The 24724-nt window shown below is 42.5% G+C and overlaps 1 protein-coding gene across 2 annotated transcripts in view; it reads left to right on the top strand.

Annotated features, from left to right (window-relative positions):
• sart1 (spliceosome associated factor 1, recruiter of U4/U6.U5 tri-snRNP) overlaps nucleotides 1–24724 on the top strand; it is a 57386-nt gene that overhangs the window by 9381 nt on the left and 23281 nt on the right. The window contains exons 2-9 of one of the 2 annotated variants that reach the window (XM_060936318.1): nucleotides 14955–15009; nucleotides 15081–15136; nucleotides 15226–15352; nucleotides 15463–15568; nucleotides 20607–20684; nucleotides 20831–20930; nucleotides 21021–21163; nucleotides 23554–23760. In XM_060936318.1, coding sequence (XP_060792301.1) covers nucleotides 14955–15009; nucleotides 15081–15136; nucleotides 15226–15352; nucleotides 15463–15568; nucleotides 20607–20684; nucleotides 20831–20930; nucleotides 21021–21163; nucleotides 23554–23760 — 872 coding nt within the window. Of the gene's footprint in view, nucleotides 1–14954; nucleotides 15010–15080; nucleotides 15137–15223; nucleotides 15353–15462; nucleotides 15569–20606; nucleotides 20685–20830; nucleotides 20931–21020; nucleotides 21164–23553; nucleotides 23761–24724 lie in introns of those variants that run through there. The other variant, XM_060936319.1, reaches the window with a different exon arrangement.

The raw sequence follows: 24724 nt of genomic DNA, 5'->3' as shown, positions 1-24724 counted from the left end.
AACAACAACAATAATAATGGAGGACTTCGCGTTTGTACAGCTGCTGCTTCTCCGTGAAAGGTCGCCATTTTTAAGCGACGAGAAGCAGCAGCTGTACAAATGCGAAGTCCTCCATTATTATTGTTGTTGTTGCTGCTTCTTCTTCTCCGGGTTTTTCTGGTCCCAGAGCCAGTTCTTTGCCAGTGGAAACAGAAAACCCGGTTCCAAACTAAGCACTGGCCCCGAACCAGCCCTGGAACCGCTTTGGTGGAAAAGGGGCATGATTGGTCAGAGTCAAACTTGTTGTGTTTCCAGTCTCCCGACCAAGACACAGGAAGAATTTATGGCACTATGATCGACCATCCATCCATTCATTCATCCATCCATCCATTATCCATAACCGCTTATCCTGTGCAGGGTCATGGGCAAGCTGGAGCCTATCCCAGCTGACTATACACCCTGGACAAGTTGCCAGATTATTGCAGGGCTGACACATGGAGACAAAAACACACTCGCATTCACACCTACGGTCAATTTAGAGTCGCCAGTTAACCTACCCTGCATGTCTTTGGACTGTGGGGGAAACCGGAGCACCCGGAGGAACCCCACACAGACACGGGGAGAACATGCAAACTCCACACAGAAAGGCCCTCGCCGGCCACGGGGCTCGAACCCAGAATCTTCTTGCTGTGAGGCGACAGTGCTAACCACTACACCACCGTGCCGCTCATGATGACTCTCGTGAAAGACAAAAATATAATGTACTCTAATCCTGGCATAACAAAAACCAAAAGGAAACAAATCCACTTTTTTTTTTTTAAATGTACACTCTCTGGCCACTTTTAATAGGAACCTGTTCTTGATTCTAAGATTCCTGCTCTTGGCTGCAGGAGTGGAACCCAGTGTGGTGTTCTGCTGTTGCATGTTGAGATGCTTTTCTGCTCACCACGGTTGTAAAGAGTTGCTATGAGTTACTATATCCTTCCTGGCAAAAAAAAAAAAAAGCTCGAACCAATCTGTCCGTTTTCCTCTGATCTCTCTTAACAAGGCGTTTGTTTCCACCCACAGAACTGTCGCTCGCTCAACTCAATGTTTTTTGTTTTTTGCACCATTCTGCGTAAACTTTAGAGACTGTTGTGTGTAAAAACCTCCGGGGATACCGCAGTGGTTTCTGAAAAGCCAACACCCAATGCCGCAGTGAAAGTCACACTTTGAGATCATGATATTTCCCATTCTGATGTTTGAAGTGAACATGAACTGGATCTGCATGATTTGATGCATTGTGCTGCTGTCAAGGGATTGGTTAAAGGGCACATCTTGGGTATATTCAGGAGCAAGATCAATGTAATTCTCTTATTTTATATTAAACTTTGGTCAAATGTCTGTCACATTTTGCATTTTGTGCTATTATTTTTTTTTTACCTTGCGCAATACCAGAAAAATTCAGTTGAAATCAAGCCATTTGAGGTGAATTGGTCCGCCTCTGAAAAAACTTGGCGTTTGGATTTCCCGACAAACATTGATTTTCGTGACGTCGCGTGCGGGACGCCTCCTTCTGAATCCTACATCAGCGCTGGTTTGTTTATGAGAAGAAAACCTGGTGGTTTTCTGCAAATTTCTTCAATGTTATCACGTAATTATTAAAATGGTTAACAGATGTATCGTAGGAGGGTGTAGCAACATCAATCATGATGGGATTAGTACTCATTGTTTTCCAAAAGACCGGACAATGAGAGAGAAATGGGAGTGCTTCGTGCGAGGCACCCGGAAAAACTGGCAACAGACCACAGCATCATATGCGGGGCTCACTTCATAAAGCCTGACGACTTTGAGAACTATTTGCAGTGGAAAATGGGCTTCAAGAAGCAACTTGATCTGAAAAAAGACGCAGTTCCATCTGTTAGAACGCCCAAAGCAACACCATCTCCATCTGTGTCAGCGTCACCAAAGGAGCCAGCCGCGTTCGTCTCCCCTGACAGAAGGCGAAGTGCCGCATCCACTGAGGCCCTCGAAGCCGAGGACCAAGCAGAGCCGAGAAAAAGACCAAGAAAATCGGCAATTCACAAGTTGACTGTTGCCAGGGTAAGAAATAAGAGAGACTATACTCTAAATTAGGTGTTCCTGTGTTTGTCTCTCAGCCTGCTGCCGGATCCGCATGTGACGTCACGAATCTTGATCAATCTGGCTCCAGACTCCCTTGGGATTTTTCCAGATGCGTTTTGTTATTTTATGTTTTTTCTGCTGTAGACAGATGGCCTTGTGCAGAATTACCCTTCTGGATGAGTGTGTAAAAGGACATTCATTTAAAAAAACAACAACACTAAATTGGTCCAGGATATGCCCTTTAAGTAGATAACTACATAAAACAGCAGGTGGATATATGGGTGTTCTTAATAAAGTGGCCAGTGAGTGTAGAAAGACATTTTCGAGGATGACTTTTCCATAAAATCTCTTACAATGGGCTTTGGTTATCAGATTCATGAGCAAACTGTTCAAACAAGATTTTACGGCCAAGGTAACCTAAAGAATGTCAACGTCAACTTCAAATCATATAATTTGTACTGATTTACTGCACTTCTATATACGGCATATACTGTCAAGTTTAAATTGCTTATTATTATTAGTATTATTATTAAGTTTAGAGCATTTAGACGATGCTCTTATTATATTTAGCCGACTTCTAGAAGTGCTTTAGGGTCTCTAAACATAAATTTTCATGCTAGTTCACTAGAACAAGGACTAAGAATATCATAAATTAAGACAAATTAAAACCAGGCTGTAAAGAAATGCCTTAGTTGATGGAATATTTAGTGTGCTAATGTTATAATAATAATACTTAATAATAATAATATTACCTCCCCTGGGATGGAGTCCACTAGAAGACGAGGTATTGTTTTCGCTGTTTTTTTTGTTTTGTTTTTTTTTGTTTTTTTTTTTGTTAACAATATTACGGGAAAATGGCTGGACCAACCTTCATGAAACTTTCAGGATACAGTGGCATGCAAAAGTTTGGGCACCCTTGCTGAAAATGTCTGTTACTGTGAATAGTTAAGTGAGCCGAAGATGAACTGATCACCAAAAGGCATAAAGGTAAAGACGACATTTCTTTTCAGCGTCTTCTGCAAGATTTGTGTATTATTTTTTGTTTTGTACAATTGGAGAGTGAAAGAAGAAAATGGAACACCATGTGAAAATTTGGGCGCCCCGATACATTTGAGTTCTCAGGTAACTTTTGCCAAGGCTCCAGACCTTCATTAGCTTATTGAGCTGTGGCTTGTTCAAATTCTTCGTTAGGAAAGGTCAGATGATGCAGATTTCAAAGCTGTATACATTCTCTGACTCTTCAAACTTGTCCCTAAAATCAACAGCCATGGGCTCCTCGAAGCAACTCTGTCACATTCTGAATAATAAAATAATTGACGCTCACAAAGCAGGAGAAGGCTACAAGAACGTAGCAAAGTGTTTTCAGGTAGCTGTTTCCTCAGATCGTAATGTTAAGGAATGGCAGTTAACAGAAACAGTGGAGATCAAGGTGAGGTCTGGAAGATGAAGAAAACTTTCTGAAAGAACTGCTTGTTGGATTGCTAGAAAGGCAAATAAAAACCCCTGTTTGACTGCAAAAGACCTTCAGAAAGATTTAGCAGACCCTGGAGTGGTGATGCACTGTTCTACTATGCAGCGACACCTGAACAAATATGACCTTCATGGGAGAGTCATCAGAAGAAAACCGTTCCTGCGTCCTAGCCACAAAATTCAGCGTCTGTAGTTTGCAAATGTACATCTAAATAAGCCTGGTGCATTTTGGAAACAAGTCCTGTGGACTGATGAAATCAAAATAGAACTTTTTAGCCACAATGTGCAAAGGTATGTTTGGAGAAAAAAGGGTGCCAAATTCCAGGAAAAGAACACGTCTCCGTCTCTGAAGCATGGGTGTGGATCGATCATGCTTTGGGGTTGTGTTGCAGCCAGTGGCACAGGGCACATTTCACTGGTCGAGGGAAGCATGGATTCGAATAAATACCAGCAAACTCTGGAAGCAAACATCACACCATCTGTAAAAAAGTTGAAGTTAAAAAGAGGATGGGTCCTACAATAAGACGATGATCCAAAACACACCTCAAAATCTACAATGGAATACCTCAAGAGGCCCAAGCTGAAGGTTTTGCCCTGGCCCTCACAGTCCCTGACCTAAACACCATTGAAAATCTGTGGATAGTTCTCAAAAGAGCAGTGCATGCAAGACAGCCCAAGAAACTTGTAGAACTGGAAGCCTTTTGCAAGGACGAATGTGTGAAAATCCCCCAGGTAAGAACTGAAAGATTATTAGCCGGCTACAAAAAGTGTTTACAAGCTGTGATACTTGCCAAAGGGGGTGTTACTAGGTACTAACCATGCAGGGTGCCCAAACTTTTGCTTCGGGCCCTTTTTTGTCATTTTGAAAATGTAAAGGATGAAAATAAAAAAATTGTTTTTGCTTAAAATATAAAGGGAATGAGTTATCATTAACTTTATGCCTTCAGCCTTGACCCTCATCATTTATTTTTGTGCTCCCAGCTCTCTGTGCACTTGATCTAAATGCAAATGAGCTGTGTCAGGAACACAGTTGCACGTTACGGGTGATCAACATCCACAAACGAGTCTGTAGGAAATGGTATCGGATTACAGACAGTTTTCAGTGCGGTGCCACATCCCCGGTCATGGTTTTCCCCAAAGTGATTTAGCGTATCGAGCCAGATACGCTTGCTCTGCCTACCGAAGTGTTTTGCTTCAGGCCCTTTTCCCTTTTTTTGTCATTTTGAAAATGTAAAGGATGAAAATAAATTGTTTATGCTTAAAATATAAAGGGAATGAGTCATCATTAACTTTATGCCTTTTGGAGATCATTTCATCTTCAACTTGCTTAACTGTTCACAGTAACAGCAATTTTGACCAGGGGTGCTCAAACTTTTGCATACCACTGTAGATGGGCATTGGTCTCAAATGCCGCTTTTCCACTACAAACGCGGCTGAGCCGTGCCGTGCCGAGTCGAGCTGAGCGGGGCTGTTGGAGTTGCATTTCGACTACAACCGCGCTGAACCGTGCTGGCTGGAAGTGGGTGGACACATTGGGTGGAGTTAGTGAAAGTGGGTGGACGTCACGTGATGTCGTTAAGCAGCGCAAACAGTGACATCAGTGACAGTGGCGGAACAAGTCAGAGCCGGGCCGGGGGCGGGGCAAATGACCGGGCCCTTTATTAAAGCTTATCATAACATCATTTTAGGCTACAAAATGTCCGCAACTGCGGTGATTACCAATTTCAACACTACCGGGTGCAACTATATGTTATTTAGTAGTACATCAAGTCCTTCAAACGAACATGTAACTCAGAAACAAAAAAACATTAGGCGACATACTGTACATGGCTCATAATAAAACATCAATAGCCTACTGCGCGCATTATTTGAAGGGCATATGACGAGCCTTGCGCTCCGCGAACTCGTCCACGATGCTCTGTATGTCACTGATTCAGTGATCTTTTAAGCGGTAGTCTCACGACCCGAATAGTAAACAATAAACATGGAGGACATGGAGTCGTTAGTGTTGCTGGTCTTGGTGCTGTGGCTTGTTGTCACCGACAACGCCAACAGATACTGGCAAGAGCGTATAGATGAGGTGAGGCGCATAAGGCTTCAGAAATTCTCGTAATTCGTAATTCTCCTTCTTCCGGGTTTGCGGTGTTTATCCCAGCGTGTTCGCGGGGCGTGTGTGGGCATGTGAGGACACGCCTCCTCACCAATCAGTGCACAGGGGAGTGTCTGCTCACGCCCCCAACCTCACTCGGCACGGCTTGGCTCGCTTCAGCCCCACTCCAAAACGGTGCGAGTTTTAGGGGCTAAGCAGGGCTGAAACGAGCTGAGTCGTGCTGGTTTTTGGTAGTCGAAACGCGAGCCGTGTCGGGCTGAAGCGAGCTGAAAAAGGGTAGTGGAAAAGGGCCAAAATAGAACCTCCACCATTTTGGGGGTCATCCGGTCAAGGTTTTTGTGGCTACTGCTTCATATAGAGACGGTAGCCACTTTGTCATCGTGCTGTAAGCGTGTAACAATCGCGCAGTACGGTGTGTTCTGATTGGCTGAGAGCAGTAAGCAGCAGAGAATCAGAATCAAGAACATTGGCTAAGTATGTTCACACACAAGGTCAAGGTCACCAAAAAGGTCAAAATCGTGTTTTTTGCGATATCTTCCTTCATAGTCGTCATAAGTGCTACCGGGTGAGGTTTGTTTTGCCTGGCAACACTTGTTCTGATTCTGTTTCTCCTCCGACTGATTCTGGTTCCGACTGTAATGCTGTCTTTCACAAACGTACAATTCTGATTCAAAACGTAAACCTGGGGTGCTCTCTCTGTAATATGCAGTAATAATATACAGTATATAATTTTTTAAAAATTCTTATTTTACTGTCACCTGACAGCTGATGATTGAGAAATATTACCATTATCAATATATTGACCCCTTCGCATGTTTGTAAACCAACCGACCGTTGCCAGGATGCGCGCGCAGCCTGGACTCAGAAACAATGGCGCTGCCCATAGACCGGCATTATGAGCTGTCAGATTATGCAAAACAATTGTCGTTACAAGATCGAGAATGCTACATAAATAAGTTAACTCTAACAAGTGGAGATCGCCTACCGGATCCGTAATTAAAGAGTGGACGGACGATGTTAGTAAGTTCCCTGGTATACAATGGGCAGATATATACTTGCATGGATTAAAGTTTTCCGTCGTGTGACGGATTTCCGTCAACTGAACTCTCCCAAGGCCAAATGTGAGGTCGGTGCTGATCCGAGGAGAATTAAAATGACGGGTGGTTGGGTAGAGATTGGGTTATAACACTGATGTGTTGCAACACCATCAACTATCAGCAGGGTTTATTTAACTTTTTTGTTTTTGAGCCATGCTTTGTGTCGTTCATTTCCTATGTTTGATCATGTTTAAACGTTCGCTGTCTACGGTGCGGCATTAAAAAAACATGCGCTGTCAAAATTGGCAAAATACATTCCCATGTGCTTGGCGTGCTTGTGTCTGACCATTTCTGTTTTGTGTTAAATTAAATCTTGCCAAAATGACTTAGTTCAAACTTGGACATATAGAAATAGAGCATGTTAAAAAAAAAAACGAAAAAATAAACCCCGGAAAGCCCGCTCCTCTGCTTCAGCCAGACTTGAAGACCCGACGGTGCAATGCTTGCAGACTGTCAGAAGTAATCAGACCTAAATTTATAGCTAACAAATCAGCAGACGCCCCAACAATTATTATTTTCATTAGGCCAGTGTGTAAGGTATGTTAGAACCGTGCCTTCTAGCCTACGTTATATCCCAATTTAAAGGACGTTTGAGGAGTTGGAGGCTGCGAGCGCAATGATGTTCCGACATGCGCTAAACTTTATTCCCTGAAAATCATACACCAGCGTTCAATGCCCCAAACAGTCAAAATGTCTAGAAGACGACGGTTAAATAATAATCATAGCCTACTAAGTTAAATTACGTCAAAACATCTGTTTCTGGCCTATGAAATGATGGAGGAAAATGAGAACGAACGCAAAGTAGCAGCCAACTTCACGCGATCTTTTAGGTAACTTAACACTCGTGTTGGCCACAATATTTCTCTTAATAAAATCTTGAATTGTTTTTGAAGTCGTATTCAACACAAAGTAAGGTCAAATTATAATTTTAATTTAATGTAAGCGAAGATCCAAACTTTTTTCTATATTGACGTCGAGCGTAGAGGAGCATGTCATTCTGCTTTCGGTTTCGGCAGCATGGATGCGCTTTACATGAAAGAAGGCACTGATGTGTCTGCCATCGATAAAGGTGTAAAACAAGTGGAGGTGGGCTTGGCTGTACGAAATGGGTGAAAACGGAAAGCCATTTAGTTCATGGTGCAAAAAACTAAACATTCCAGGCGCTTGCATTTGTGTGGTTTGCCACAAAAAAAAAATATACGGAAGCAATAGAAAGAAAGTGCAATAAATTGAATGAATATATTAATCCATTAATTAATTGATAAAGTTATCAGTTGTAAGTTAATCATTCTCAGAATTTCATCGAAATCCACCCATAACCCCCCCCCAGCCCCCGTAAATTTTCAGTTTTTTATATATATATATATATATATATATATATATATATATATATTTTTTTTTTTTTGCTTTAATCCATGTACTCGTACCTTATTGACAAGACTTGGCATGAAAGGAATGATAGTGTAAAGAGTGCAGCTAAGAGAAATCAGAGCTGCGTAAAAAGCGAGAGGCAGAGAGCAGAAATGAAACTGAACGGGGCGGGAGCTAGGTTAGAGCAGTCAACGTAAGTTGGCATTTAGAGTGAGGGCACACAATTTTTCCTTTCCATCCTTGCTTTAAAATTGTGATTTTCGGCATACACAAATAATGATGGCACAAAATCTGGACTGCTTGAGTCAAGCGAGAGCTCTCCTCCAAACAAAATTGCATGCAAAGCTAAGTTAACATGCTAACAATATTCATTACATTGTGTAACTATGACCCAGCGAATCAGACAAACGTTACCAAAGTATTTTGCTACATCAATAAACGAAGACTAGAAAGAATAAAAAAGAAAGATTTAATAAATAGCCTGATCTTACCTGTGATGAAGTGGGCGCTGCAAACCCGCGCATTTTTGATGGTGCTTTCATCCCAGTCTACACGTTTGATGGCTTGTAGTCATAGACGTCGGCGTTTTTTTTTTTTTGGAATGGGTGAGATCCTGCTGGAATTCTGTACATTTTAACCCCATCACTGCTACAATTCTGACACCCGAAAACACAACTAGGTATTTCTTCCAAATATTTCTTCTCGTCTCTACCATCGCTGAGTCTTTTTTGGGTCCAGGCTGCGCGCGTAATTTCCTCTTACGTATGAATGACGTTTACTGCGAAGGGGTCTATAGGCATAAAATAAGTGCTGCCGGGCGAGGTTTGTTTTGCCTGGCAACACTTGTTGATCTAGAAGTGAGTCAGAAATCCTTCAGCTTCTGTTTTTCAGCCTTGACCCTCATCATTTATTTTGTGCTCCCAGCTCTCTGTGCACTTGATCTAAATGCAAATGAGCTGTGTCAGGAACACAATTGCACGTTACGGGTGATCAACATCCACAAACGAGTCTGTAGGAAATGGTATCGGATTGCACGCAGTTTTCAGTGCGGTGCCACATCCCCCGTCATGGTTTTCCCCAAAGCGTTTTAGCGTTTCGGGCCCGATACGCTTGCTCTGCCTGCCGATACGCTTAGTCGTTTTAGTTAGAATCTGATGCACTTAGATTTATACTGATTATATGTTAAATTTCCTACCCACAAGTAACTAGATACATAGGAGAGCAAATAACAGATCCATTTACATATTGACAGAGATGCCGATCACTACGATTCGTGCGTAGTCACTACGTTTTTGACAGTAGCACTACGAGGCTACGACCGTCTGTTCAGTTTATATGGGATTCATACGATTTTAGCATGGATGCGGTTCGAAACGCGTGAATCTATAAGGGCTCACGATATTTTGCTGGTGTTCGGTACATTTGAGGCCAATTATCGCTTGATAATTCAATATTTTGACTGTAATATTTATGGTCAAAGTTTGCGTCGATGGGCGCCGCCATCTTTGTTGACAAGCGTTCTGCGCACGCGCGAATTAATTATCGATGCCGCGATGGAATGTCGAGCAGCCCATGTCACTAGGTATTGAGGGGCTGTCGGGGTGTTGTAACCTCACAAACCATCGCTCAAAACATGAAATCAGGGTTGTCATCCACCCAAAACACCATGTTCCGAATATGCAATGAACATTTCACGGTATATTTGCCAAAAGAAACGAAACACTGTTGGAACTGAAACAGTCATCTTCTGAAGTAAATCAATCAGAACTGAATAAGTAATCTGACTTGATATTGATGAGATTAAAAGTGAAAGGAAGTTGATAAAAATTAAAAGTAATCAAAGTGACTTGACATTAATCATGGGAATAAAAAGGAAATAGACATGTTCCAGTACAACTATTTGAGTATTGCTAATTGAGTGTTCCAGCATATTCTCTATAAACAGTCAGTGCGTTTACATGCACATCCAAATCGAGCTACTGTCGGTAATCGAGCTAAGGGTCCCAGCAGGGGTGCCAGAGAAATCCAATCCTACATGCACACAAGGAAATCGAGCTATTGTGTGAGGTACATTGTGCACCCGAGCCACAGGTGGCGCTACACGCCCCATCGTGTTGGTACACTTCCGGTTGTCGTCATGAAGAGCAGCTATTCAAGAGTATAAACAAAGTTATCAGTTCTGTGTTCACAAGAAGAACGACGACAAGGATAGCAACATCGAGAGATGTTCCTCCTGACCTCTTCTGCTGCTCGCTGCTACTACTACTGTTGTCATGCCGACCGAGGCTGTTGTGTTTCCCGCTTGTGGTCTCGTCACTTGTCACTTCCGGAAGGGGCAGCGCTGAAGTACCGTATTTTCCGGACTATACGTCGCTCCGGAGTTTAAGTCGCATCAGCCAAAAAAATGCATTATGAAGACGAAAAAAAACATATATACGTCGCACCGGACTATAAGTCGCACTTTTTTGAAGGGTTATTCTATCCATAGAATCTGTGATTCTGTCTGATAAGCGGCGCGTGGTTACTGCGCGACTGCATTGTTTATTTAATAAACGAACAGCTGAGCAGTGATAACGCGCCCTTTGCCCTGTAAGTAGCCTAGTCTGATTATTTTAAATATCTACTACTATCTTTAATACTATCACTATCGTTATTACTAATAGCCTATAGTATTATTATTATAACTAATATTAGTAGCCTATTACTGATGCATTAATCAGTTTGCTTTTAGAATATTTTTCCCGGTAGGGCTTATTATCGCCCCATGGCTCTTTCATCTGTGTTATTAAAGCTGGAGTCATCATCGAGGAGAGTCATTCTTCATTTTTGTCGAATTTTATTTCATTAAATCAGAGGTCAAGTAGGCTATAGGTATATCATCTCCAAAGACAACCGTCTAGTGAAAAAAAAACAACAACCGCTTTTAAATCCCCTACTTAAATCCTTAAAAAGAGTAATTTAACTCATGTCTTGTGTGATCTGATCTCCAATGGTGAAATAAACCGGTTGTGATATGAGTAGTCTGTTATTTTAGAAGATAAATTTAATATATAATTTAATATATAGCCTAATAAAAATAACATTTTATAACATATCACGACATATTACTGTCTGTAACTGTTCGTCACTAAAGCGTTTTCTAAGATCATAATGTCTGATATTATTATTATTTTTTTACACACACAATAAGCGCGTGTGCGTAAAGTTATAGTAAACCACCCCCCACCTTTTTTTTTTTTTTTTTTTTGAGTCGCCGGACCCACCCACCTCCTGCGTTCCGGGACCTCCCACTTCACAAATTAAGCACTGCCTAAAATCATTACATAACTTATTTAAATAACTATAGGCCTATCATTAATAAAACACAGGTCAATCAAGTTTAGCAAGCTGGCGATTTCACTCCAAATCAGCAAATCCATTGAATTCCTCATCCTCGGTGTCGCTTCTGAACAACTCTGCCTCCAGCGGCAGACGAAGCCCCGTTTCCTCTTCTTCTGCGTGGCTGTCGTCAGACTCGGCATCAGCTCCAGTTATTCCGCGGTGAAAAAAAAACAAAAAAACGTATATACGTCGCACCGGAGTATAAGTCGCATGGCTAGCTGAACCATGAAAAAAAGTGCGACTTATAGTCCGAAAAATACGGTAAGTAGCTCGACTCCGTAGCTCGATAGGGTTTACATGCACTAAGTAGCTCGGCTACAATCGCATAATCTAGGTCGCGTAGCTCGATTACGAGAAATCCAGTTCGTTTCGATTTCAGCCGAGCTAAGGTGTTTCCATGGCATTTAGAACTTCGATTTCAGTCGAGCTACGGCAGAAATTCGATTTTCTCTATGTGCATGTAAACGCACTGAGTGACTTCACACTGCCAAATATGCTCATCGTTATTATTTGAAATTATGCTACATTTGACACTTAACACATTCATGAAGATAATTTGTTAATAAGTACGTCCTCTTTCTGCAAACTTAAATGTATGAATTAAGTTTTCTTTTCCTTTAAATATGTTTTAATCTCATCCATTTAATAAAGTGCCAAAATTTCAACTTTATAATATGCAGTTGCCTTACTTTTCTTTTCAGTGTCTCTTAGTTATACATGTATTACGGTAATTGCATCGGAAGCATTCTAAATCATTACAGTTATAGAAATACAGCAACTTATTTTAAGGTGGCAGTTCTTAGGTTCACATCCCTTTGTGATCAACAGGAGGTCATGATGATCGATTCTCTTCTTTGGATTGCGTAAGACGGAGCAAACCACTGTTCATATTTTCATGCACGCTTTTGTTACAACACTACTTGGTCATAGATAATTAAGGGATCCCCGTAGATTTTCAATCTATCATAGACCTCAGTAATCTAGAACAAAACAGTTTAACTTGGAGTATGTCCCTTTACACACTCATCCAGAAGGGTAATTTTGCACAAGGCCATCCGTCTACAGCAGAAAAAAATAAAATAAAACGCGTCTGGAAAAATCCCAAGGGAGTCTGGAGCCAGATTCGTGACTTTACCTGCGGAAGCGCCAGCAGGCTGCGAGAGCTTTGCACGGTTTCAGTGCACAGCCTGTGTAGTCCAAACGCTCCCATTTCTCTCTCATTGTCCGGTCTTTTGGAAAACGATGAGTACTAATCCCATCATGATTGGTGTTGCTACACCCTCCTACGATGCATCTGTTAACCATTTTAATCATTACGTGATAACGTTGAAGAAATTTGCAGAAAACCACCAGGTTGTTTTCTCATAAACAAACCAGCGCTGACGTAGGATTCAGAAGGAGGCGTCCCGCACGCGACGCCACGAAAATCAATGTTTCCCGGGAAATCCAAATGCCAAGTTTTTTCAGAGGCGGACCAATTCGCCTCAAATGGCTTGATTTCAACTGAATTTTTCTGGTATTGCGCAAGGTAAAAAAAAAAATGTGAAATTTCAAATGTGTATACATTAATACTATTTTGGTCAGAAATCATTGAAACACTGGTAAAATCTATCCTATAATCATGTATCTAAAACCTCTCAGAGACCCTGAAAATGCACCCGAGAGCATCTATTTTCAAAAAATTTTCCAGGGGTGCATGCCTCCGGACCCCCCTAGTTTTGCTTCGTGCCTTCGGCGGTCGCTTTCATGCCGTTGGCGCTCAATTGTCCGTGTATTATCATGCCAGAATTTAGGGCTTTAATTTTTTTTCTGTCTGTGTTGAGAAACGGAGGTACTTGTGTTATTGTTTTACAACAACGTGTTAGGACAAATTGTTAGAAAAGCTTTATCACTTACTCTCTCTTGCCCCTTTTCCACCAAAGCAGTTCCAGGGCTGGTTCGGGGCCAGTGCTTAGTTTGGAACCAGGTTTTCTGTTTCCACTGACAAAGAACTGGCTCTGGGGCCAGAAAAACCGGTTCCAGCCAGGCTAGCACCAGCTCTCTGCTGGGCCAGAGGAAAGAACCGCTTACATCAGCGGGGGGGGCGGAGTTGTTAAGACCGACAACAATAACAAGACCGCGAAAGATCGCCATTTTTAAGCAACGAGAAGCAGCAGCTGTACAAACACGAAGTCATCCATTATTATTATTATTGTTGTTGCTGCTGCTGCTGCTTCCGTGTTGTTTTTGCTTCGATATTCGCACCAAGGTTTATGCAAACGTAGCGACGTTAATGACGTATACAGCAACGTACTGACGTAGCTTCCCTTATGGCCCGGTCACACCGCCCGAACTTTGCTGGAGCGTTCCTGGAGCGGTGAAAAAAATTCATCACCGCTCGTAACCGTTCACCACCGTTTAACAAAAGTTGGCCCCCGTTAAAGCAACGCCGTATACGCTCGGCCACCGCTGATGTTTCTCGAGGGGCCCTCCTACCGCTCCGAAAGTTTTGAGCTGCACAAAATATTGCGAGCGGTGAGGAGGGGGCAATTTTCCGCCCCGGCAAAGTTCACCCCCGCTCCACCAACGCCCAGTCAAAGTTTGGCACTGCTAGACGCAAGTTCGTGGCTTGGGTCCGCTAGGCCAACGCAGAAATCTTGAATGCTGGACCACCGCTGCTTCGCCAGCGTTGCCCGGGCGGCGATTAAACGTTGCACAAACTTTGGTGGAGCGGTTGTAAGCGTTTTACGAGCGGACACGGGGTTGCTGGAACGGTGTCGGGCGTTGAAGCAGCTATCCATGGCGGCGATGAACTTTGGTTTGGAGTTGGTATAGAGGTGTCGGAGTGGGACCAGAATTTGGCTATAAATATGGGGAGAAATGGACCAGGAGCTCATTTGGAATCGAGCTGCCGTTGAGTTCAGACCTCATCTATATCGAATTTGCTCAAAGTTACAGTAAAACTGTATCACCATGGATGCTGAGAGACTTGCTATGATTGGTGCTAAACCAACTTTATACCCCCGCCGAGCCAAAGCCCGCATGCGCAGAACGCCGCTATACCAACGCTCGCTACCGCTAAACCAACGCTAAAGCAACGCCGGCTTCAGTGGTGCACCGCTAAGCCAATGCCCATGTTTTCGATTTTTTTTCCCATTTTGTGCACGGTGACGAGCGTTGTCGAAATTCGGCGCCCCCCCCCCGTTCAAGGAACGCTCCAGCAAAGTTCGGGCGGTGTGACCGGGCCATTAGCACCGCGAGCTATGGAAAAGCAAACTGGTTCTCAGCTGGCTCGCAAGTTGAACGAGTTGTGAACCAGCACCAGCACTGGCCCCGAACCAGCCCTGGAACTGATTTGGTGGAAAAGGGGTATAAGACTACTGCTGCTGTTAGTTTAATCATAAAAACCCTTTCCTTCAGCGAAATAAATCGTGCCTTTATTGGTTTCTTCATCTTTTTTGCAGATGCAGGACCGAAATCAGCAGCTGGTGATGCTTCACTCAGCATCGAAGAGACCAAGTACGTCACTAAAATATCTTTTTGCGTACAAAAACGTCAGAAATCTCATTCCTGTTGTCCCTCTTTTTCAGTAAGCTGAGAGCTAAACTGGGTCTGAAGCCACTTGAGCTGAATGAGCCCAAAAAAGGTGAGAAATGGGTCACTGAAGTGACTTTGCGTTAATAAATCTTTGTTTTGAAAATGCATTTTGTTCTCACACGCTTTGTAATCCCTCAGAACTTGGCACAAAGGAGGAGCCTCTGCTGGCTGAAGTGATCAACCCTGTACAGATCAGACAGCAGAATGAGATCAGAGAGAAGCTGGCTGCTCTTAAAGAGAAACGTCTGCTCAATCAGAAACTCGGGTATGAAATGAAGTTCAGAATTCTGATCTTAAATACAGGTCATTAAAGAGCTTCTTTGATTTTATATTTGAAGACTTGAGTATCCCGTGATGTTCGTTTCTCTTTTTCAGGAAAGTCAAGACGCTCGCAGATGACGATCCGTGGCTTGATGATACTGTAGCCTGGGTAGAGAAGAGTCGCAAACTTGCGAAAGAGAAGGAGATGGCAGAGAAGAGGGTAAGGCAAAGGACATGTCGTTCATAAAGGTTTTTTAATTTTTTTTATTTTTGTGCTTCAACGTGGTGTACTTAGGAGAACATGGTAATGCATCAGCCTGAGTTTGATGGCTTTGACTGTATGATGTCCGTACAAGCGACAAACGTGTACCACCACATGAAACCCGACTGTAAGTACACGGTAACGTCTCTCATAAACACTTGACCACCGGACAACGAAATTTATATCTTTATTTCCATAAGATAAATTTGTTTTTATCCAGCGTTTTATTTTGAATTTACTTTTTTAAAAAAAATAACTGGCGGCACGGTGGTGTAGTGGGTAGCACTGTCGCCTCACAGCAAGAAGGTCCGGGTTCGAGCCCCGTGGCCGGCGAGGGCCTTTCTGTGCGGAGTTTGCATGTTCTCCCCGTGTCTGCTTGGGTTTCCTCCGGATGCTCCGGTTTCCCCCACAGTCCAAAGACATGCAGGTTAGGTTAACTGGTGACTCTAAATTGACCGTAGGTGTGAGTGTGAATGGTTGTCTGTGTCTATGTGTCAGCCCTGTGATGACCTGGCGACTTGTCCAGGGTGTACCCCGCCTTTCGCCCGTAGTCAGCTGGGATAGGCTCCAGTTTGCCTGCGACCCTGTAGAAGGATAAAGCGGCTAGAGATAATATGAGATGAAAAAAAAATAACTTGGGATTATTTACTAACACATTTTACAGATACGTAGTGGATGTTCATTATGTCTAACTATTACAAATATTTTAAGTTCGTTTCTTAGACAACGATATTTTTTAAACTTGTTACCTCGTTAACAGTTTCGGCAAGAATCTCCCGCCTTCTTCAGAAACAGTCCTGTAACTGTTTCTGAAAGCAGTCCAGAAACTGTTTCTGAAGAAGGCGGGAGATTCTCGCCGAAACTGTTAACGAGGTAACAAGTTTAAAAAATATCGTTGTCTAAGAAACGAACTTAAAATATTTACATTTTACAGATAATATTCACAACAGTTTCATTAAAAACCAAGTGTTGCCAGGCAAAACAAACCTCGCTGGTAGCACTTAGGATGAACATGAAGGAAGATATCGCGAAAAAATAATTTTGACCTTTTTGGTGACCTTGACCTTGATTTTGACCTTGTGTGTGAACATGCTTGGTCAATAAACATGGTTCTGATTCTCATTTGCACACGGGACTGCTCTCAGCCAATTGGATCACACACCATACTGCTCTTAGCCAATCAGAACGAATATGAAGGAAGATATCGCAAAAAAACGATTTTGACCGTTTTGGTGACGCTGACCCTCAAAATGTTGGAGGTTCTATTTGAGACCAATGCCCATCTATCCTGAAAGTTTCATGAAGATTGGTCCAGCCGTTTTCCTGTAATATCATTAACAAAGAAACAAACAAGAAAACAATACCTTGCCCCCTGGTGGACTCCGTCCCAGGTGAGGTAACTAGTTAAAGTAGTTCTATTAGTCCACTAGCTTGTTGGACAGTTGAGTCTGTCATGTAAGCGTGGTAGATGGATATAATCGCAGGAAGTGTTTTACTGAAAACATGCTCGCAAACAGATCTAAAACATTGAAAAACAGGCAATGGTTGAGTGAGGCCCAGACAGGATATCGGAGGGAATATGTTACTCACAGTCCAAAAACACATCCGGGGTCAAAACCAGAAAAGTGATACAAAATACAAGGCTTCCGCAAAGTCTGTGTGTTACCGAGAGTCCTTATATGTGTATGCTGTGATTGAGCTCTAATCAGGAACAGGTGCATGGTAATTAGTCCTAATGGTGTTCATGTGAAAGATATAACCAGACAGCTATTTGACAGATCAAGTCTAGGGGTGTTCAGACGGCACATATTTGCATCGATGCTGCACCGATGTATTTTGTTGCGATATATCTTACACCGGTGTAAATTTTGTGGAGCGTTCACACGTCACAAACCTGCTTACTAGAGAGAAGCGTGTTAGCACCGGTGCAGCCCCACTTGCGTTCACACTGCAGTTTTTGCGACCATGCGATACGATAGTAATAATGCGGAAATGAAATATGTGCATGCGTGAAAATGTACTTCCTTTTCCCGGTTGTCATGGCATCACCAAGCGCCGGGAAAACAACGTGGATGAAGACACGCAGTTCTGTTGTTGTTGATTCTGGAAGCGCAAAATACCAGGATGCAAATTATGCAATGCCCGTATGTAATCAACTCTCCTCACGCGTAGCGAGTCTACCCCTGTAGCGTTCAGACGTCCCATTTTATATCGGTGCTGCCCCGCAAACTAGCATTTACTCCAGAGTAAATTTCTTAAACCACCTCCCGAGCAGGGTTAGATTTGCACCGGTTTAATCAGCTTTCAGGGGCTACACCGGTATAACTTTGTACCGTGTGAACGCTCTACCGGGGCAGCCCCGGTGCTACACCGGAGTAAAAGTTGCCGTGTGAACACCCCTTCTGATATTGGGTGGTAACTATATAGTAAAGTGAAGGCGCTGGTTCGCTGCTGTCTAGCAGAGTCGCACCATAATTAATGCCATGGTGTTGTTTCTGGTGCATTACATGCAGTGTTAAAGGACATGGGACATGGATTTTTTTCTGGGTATAATTATGTATAAAGGACATAAGAAATGCCATCTAAATCACTGCAGGGCGTCAAAAATGTGAAAATCATCACATTCAACTTTTTTATACATCAGCGTAAAACAATGATTCGTTAATGAGCTAGGTGGTCACGTGACCCGTGACGTCACAAAAACTTTCCAAGGAGCCAGCGCTTGGGTATCTAATGTAAACAGGTTACCGAAATGGACACCATCGACAGTGACATTCCCGATGTTTCACAGAGATGTGAAGTTAGACCCTATCAATTCGAACCGATAGCTGGAAATTCACATGAACATGGATCTTGTCTTTACTCTGATGGGTCAGATGATTCTGAGAGTGAGAGTTCATTCAATCCCCATGAAACTGAAAGCGGTCGGCTCGATAACACTTCCTGGTAAGTTAAAAACAATTCTGCTCAAAGGCTAATGATCTGTTGAAAGAAGTATTATTTTTTTGTATCATACATTGAAAGTTCATCATAGATCTAGCTAAAGTCCGTTGCAAGCTAGTTTTTTTTTTTTTTTTTTGCTGATATTTTTCGAGATTGATTGAGATACAATGCTTCCAGAGTCCGAGATGAAAACATTCAAAATGGCGAAACGAGTCAGAATTATGATAATCAATAATTGATACACCCAAAATTATAATACTAATCCTTACCGCATGAGGCCCATGGTAAAACCACACTTCCAGGAGGGGCTGCCGTCTGCCTCCCAAGCCGGCCGAGAGCACTCCTCGTCGGGCACGGCCAGGCGGGCGAATGCCCTGGTCCGTCCGCCCTGTCTAAAAAAATAATGGTACAACTCCGAGTGAAGGTATCAATGCGCTGTCGAAGCACGCAGAAGGTGTTAGTACGCCTGTCATTATAGTGCGGACTTTCCATAGCATAGAAAATCGCCACGTTTCAATTTGTGTAACTGAACTTTGTTTCATGTCACTGGTCATATAAACCTATGTAAACAGGAAAAACGTGGAAGAGTTTGGTCGCATCTAACTACAGCCCCAAAAAATACCATTGGCCATGCTGAGCCTAGCTACGTTGCTAACAGGAGTGACCGCGCGTCTGACTGACTGGGAGGTCGCAATACACCATGATGTTCAATGTACGTTAAACACTCTAAAAACGAAACAGTTTTCTTGTCATCCAAGACACAAAAACTATTTTGTCGCATTCGTCATCATCACGATTCACACTTCTCCATATTCATCTACCCGCTTGTGCTGTACCCGAAAGTTTTTGTGATGTATGATCACGTGACAGCGGCTCTTCCGATTGTAAAATATGCATATCGGAGCTCGAGCAGAAATGCCATATAATCATCACGAATATAACGATTTTGCTGAATTTCGTCTCGTCTCGTCTTCTTCTGCTTATCCGGGACCGGGTCGCGGAGGCAGCAGTCTAAGCATGGAAGCCCAAACTTCCCTTTCCCCAGACACCTCGGCCAGCTCCTCGGGAAGAACACCGAGGCGTTCCCAGGCCAGCCGAGAGACATAGTCCCTCCAGCGTGTCCTGGGTCTTCCCCGGGGCCTCTTCCCGGGAGGACATGCCTGGAACACCTCCCCAGGGAGGTGTCCAGGAGGCATCCGAAAAAGATGCCCGAGCCACCTCAGCTGATTCCTCTCGATGTGGAGCAGCAGCGGCTCTACTCCGAGCTCCTCCCGAGTGACTGTGCTCCTCACCCTATCTCTAAGGGAGCGCCCAGCCACCCTGCGAAGGAAACTCATTTCGGCCGCTTGTATCCGCGATCTTGTTCTTTTGGTCATTACCCAAAGCTCATGACCATAGGTGAGCGTCGGAACGTAGATCGACCGGTAAATTGAGAGCTTCGCCTTTTGGCTCAGCTCCTTCTTCACCACGACGGACCGGTAAAGCGACCGCATCACTGCGGAGGCTGCACCGATCCGCCTGTCGATCTCACGCTCCATCCTTCCCTCACTCGTGAACAAGATCCCGAGATACTTAAACTCCTCCACTTGAGGCAGGACTTCTCCACCAACCTGGAGAGGGCAAGCCACCCTTTTCTGGTCGAGAACCATGGCCTCGGACTTGGAGGTACTGATTCTCATCCCAGCCGCTTCACACTCGACTGCAAACCGCCCCATTTTTTGCTGAATTTAATAGATAATTTTGTATTTGTTGATGCAATTATTTCATATTTTTAATGGAAAGAAACTGATATAGCATGCTTTTATGTTTCATGTCCCATGTCCTTTAAAGAAAGGAATAAATATGTACTCGTAACTGCGATGCGCATCTTATTAGGATCGCCGTCGCAAGCCGATACAGCAATTTATTGACGCAAAATACACAACACTACACAATTGGATGGTTCATGTCCGATAATATTCTATTCAGGTTGATTTTGTGCCCTTGCAAATATTTTCCTTATACGCTCCTCAGGCTTACACTTCTGTATTAGCTCTTAATTGATCTTTTGTAGGCCAAGCTGCTGGAAGAGATGGATGAAGAGTTCGGTGTCAGCAACTTGGTTGAACAAGAGTTTGCACAAAGCAAAAAGGTTGGTAAACTCAGCCTAAAATTCGATTATAGCTAATAACCATTATTCACAATTTGAATTGGTGCAACAAATAGAATGCAAACTATGATGAGGGCTTTTTTTTTTTTTTTGCTTGGTGAACCCAAGATCTTGTTCTTGTTTTTTAGGAGGCTTACAGTTCGAGGGATCTTAAAGGTCTTACCGTTCAGCACAAAATGGAGTCCTTTAAAGAGGGCGAGGTGGTTGTTTTGACGCTACAAGACAAAGGTGTGGGGCAATTTTATTTTATTTTATTCATTTTTAAGAGTGAAATATGCCGAAGCACACAGCCTGTTTTACTGTATGCTCACGTTCCAGGTGTTCTGGAGGAGAAGGAGGATGTGCTGGTGAACGTAAACATGGTGGATCAAGAGAAAGCAGAGAAGAACGTGGAGCTTAAGAAGAAGAAACCTGATTACAAACCTTACGATGAGGAGGAGAGCGTGGACGACATGGTCACGGTCAGTTCACTGTTGATTCACAGATCATATTTCTACATTACCAGCCAAAATCTTGGACATCTTCGAGTTCAATAGTTTTTCTTTTATTAATTAAAAGATGCTTCATGTCTTAACAGTAATGATGGATGTCGTTTCTCTTTACTTAGTTGAGCATAATACTGTATGGATTACTACGGTTGTGGAATAGGGCTATTTACTGTACTTTTACTGTTTACTCTTTGATCTCAAACACATTAAAAAGGCAAGAAATTGCACAAATGAACTTTTGACGAGGCACAACTGTTAATTGAAAAGCATTCCAGGTGACTACCTTAGGAAGCTGGTTAAGATAATGCCAATAGTGTGCAAAGCATCAAGGTAAATGGTGGATACTATGAAGAATCTAAAATATGAGACATGTTTTTAACACTGTTTACCACATAATTCCATTTACTTTTTTCGTGGTCCAGTTTCCATCAAATCCTGCACTCTGATTGGCTGGCGAGCGGGTTTGTATCCTACGATATGGACCTCTGGCGACTTGCTAGTTCAAGATTCAAGATTTTTTTATTTGTCATATACACAATAACAGAAACAATGGTTTAGTATTGGGTAATGAAATTCTCATTTTGCAACTGCCCGACCAAACTACGCTTACCAATATAAATATATATATATATATATATATATATATATATATATATATATATATAAAATATGAAATATAAAGTGCATATGGAATGCAAAATATAAAGGTAGAGTGAAAAATGAAGATAACATTTAAAAAAAAAAAAAGGAGAGGCAAACAGTGTGCAAATATAGAGGTAGATATACTGTGCAATGTCTTGTGCAAAATTGCTAATATAATCCGTGGTTCAAAGCCTGGTGGATCACAACAACAACAAACATGGTAGAATTTTTTTGTCAGCTTTTTTTTTTTTTTTTTAATAAGATTTATTTACAAGATTATCAAAAATCTTTTATAAATTTTTGCCAGCATTTCTCAGCATAATAGCATTAATTTTACATCATGGATAGCGATAACGACAGTCTTCACAGCGAAAGCGAGTTTTACTACCCTGAGGAAGAAGAAATAAAAGAAAACATTTCAGGAGAAAGCTAAAAACCTGGAATTGTTGCTAACGCCAAGCAAAAACATGGCAATTTTGTATAAATAGGGGACTACATAGGCAGCAAAATGAAGGTTTTTTTTTTTTTTTTTTCCCTGCCATGGAAGTGCACTTATATACCGAGGAGGAAGCCATTTGCATTACAGCCGTGAATGAGGATTCAAAATGGCAGCTCTGCTCGGTTTTCCCTTTCGGGTGCTCTCGTTTTCTGTTAGAATTTGGTAAAGAAAAAAATATATTATTTACCAGCTTAAGGTCGGTCCGTATAGGGAAATACCGTGACCTCGGCCTTGAATACTGACCTCGGCACAGAGGGTCTCGGTCAGTACTTTCAAGACTTCGGTCACGGTATTTCACGATACGGACCTTCCAGCTGGTAAATAACACACATTTTATTTATTTATATATATATATATATATATATATATATATATATATATATATATATATATATAAATGTGTATGTTTCAGATGTTATTTCATAGTTTTGATGTCTTCAGTATTGTTTGACAATGTAGAAAATAGTCAAAATATAGAAGAAAAAAAAAAACGAACGAGCTGGTTTGTCCAGACCTGTGACTGGTAATGTATATCGGGTTAAAACTTTCTTTTTTACATGATGTCGATTGCCCATGTCAGGATCACAGGGTTTGCACTCAAGCGTTTTAAAATTGCAGATTTCTTTAAGTTATAGTTATATAGAAATGTTCATTTTGAATAAAAAAAGCTTGATTAAACAAGTATGAAAAGAAAAAAGCGTTTCATACCGTAGATTTTGTATATTGTGCTCCCACTGAGCCAAAGAAGTTCTTTCAAGAGCTTATGTTTTCTGCGATCTAAGGAACCTCTTTTAGTTGTTACAGATGCTGTCTATAAGCATTAAATGCTTGCTAACATTACAGTATTCCTGGCTGACAGTTCGGCATGGATTTGGAAATTTCCAGTCGGTCCGAAAATGCTTCTGGATGCAAACGTGCACTAACCCCACTCCTTGTTGACTGTGCTATATTTATTATCTATTATTAGTTTATCCACCTCAATAGTGCAATAATATAGATGCAGTATGCACTTTGTTACTTTTTAAATGCATGTTGTTCTGGGTACTGTTTTATTTTGTGTGTGTGTTTTTTTTTTTTTTTTTTTTTCCTGTTTTTATGTGGTCTTGAACTTTCAGGTTAGCTTTTAATTTCGTTGTACTCTGTACAATGATTCTGATTCTGAATGAATGATTTTGCCCGTGCCACAATTTTAACACTTGTCCTATTTTCACCATCTCTTCAGTTCAAGCCAAAGTCTGTCCTGTCGAAGTACGACGAGGAGATTGAGGGTGAGAAGAAGAAGAGCTTCCGGCTGAGTGCTGGCGGCTTTGCTGCAGGGGAGAGAGAGCGCGAGCTGCAGGCCATCAGGGAGACGCTGCGCAGTCAGGCCCAGTCCTTGGACATGCCAGCTCTTGCTGTGGCCTCAGAGTTTTACACCCCACAGGAGATGGTGAGTCAGCCTGTCTCTCACACAGGTCCTCAAAACATCTACAAGCTCTCACACTGTGACGATGTCGGGAGGCGACAGGTGACGAAGGCTGCAGGACGGTTTTATTTTTATTTTTTTTTCCACATGAATGCCTGTTGTGATGACTGACTGCTGTGAAGCGTCCAGCTTTGTGAAAGGTTAATAGGCAAAGCATGTACAGTTGAGTCACGGGTGCTCCCCCCCCCAAACAGCTGTCTTTTCATATCACAGCAACATTCCTTGGCTATTCTTCCCAGAATGCATGGCAGTATGAACAGAGAGGCTGTATTCTGAAAATTGGCTTTGTTTTATATTTTTATAGAGTTGTAGCACTGAGAAAATCTGAACTTTTTCAGTGCAAACTTTTAACACGCTGTTCAAAATCACAGATTTTTATAGTGGACATCAGCCGAGGTACATTAGCATAATCACTGTGATGGCTGACACTGGGTGTTAGAGCCCTGCACTCCCACAGGAGTCCCGCGGGACCCGACACAAAGCAGTGCGGCGCAGGACAAATTTTGAAAGCTCATTGCGGGCACGGGCGGGAGGGGGAGTGCACAATGCGGGAGCGGGCGGGAGAGGTGATAAGCTGCAGTCCCGCTAACTAAAAACATGTTTAAAATAAAATTTATAAATTATTAATTTATGTCTATCATATATAATTTGTGCTGGATATTTTATTTGGCATTAATAAAAACATTTTAAGATGCCTAAATTTGCGGATGTGGTCTAATCTCGCGTACGTTTCCGAATGGGTATCTCTGTAAAGCCTCAGCTGCGCATGCCGCCTGGCAACGCGCACCCTCGCTACGTGCGCTAGGTGAAGGATCGGTCAGTGGAGAGATCAGCATGTTTAATTCCCCAAACCAATGACAAGAACTTTCGTGAGAACTAACGCGAACGTCTGCATCATGCGGGATTTGCGGGCGGGAGCGGGACAAAA

Source organism: Neoarius graeffei, chromosome 12, assembly GCF_027579695.1.
Source record: "Neoarius graeffei isolate fNeoGra1 chromosome 12, fNeoGra1.pri, whole genome shotgun sequence".
NCBI lineage: Eukaryota > Metazoa > Chordata > Actinopteri > Siluriformes > Ariidae > Neoarius > Neoarius graeffei.
Note: the sequence above shows the minus strand (reverse complement) of the source record. Positions and strands in the feature narration are given on the sequence as shown.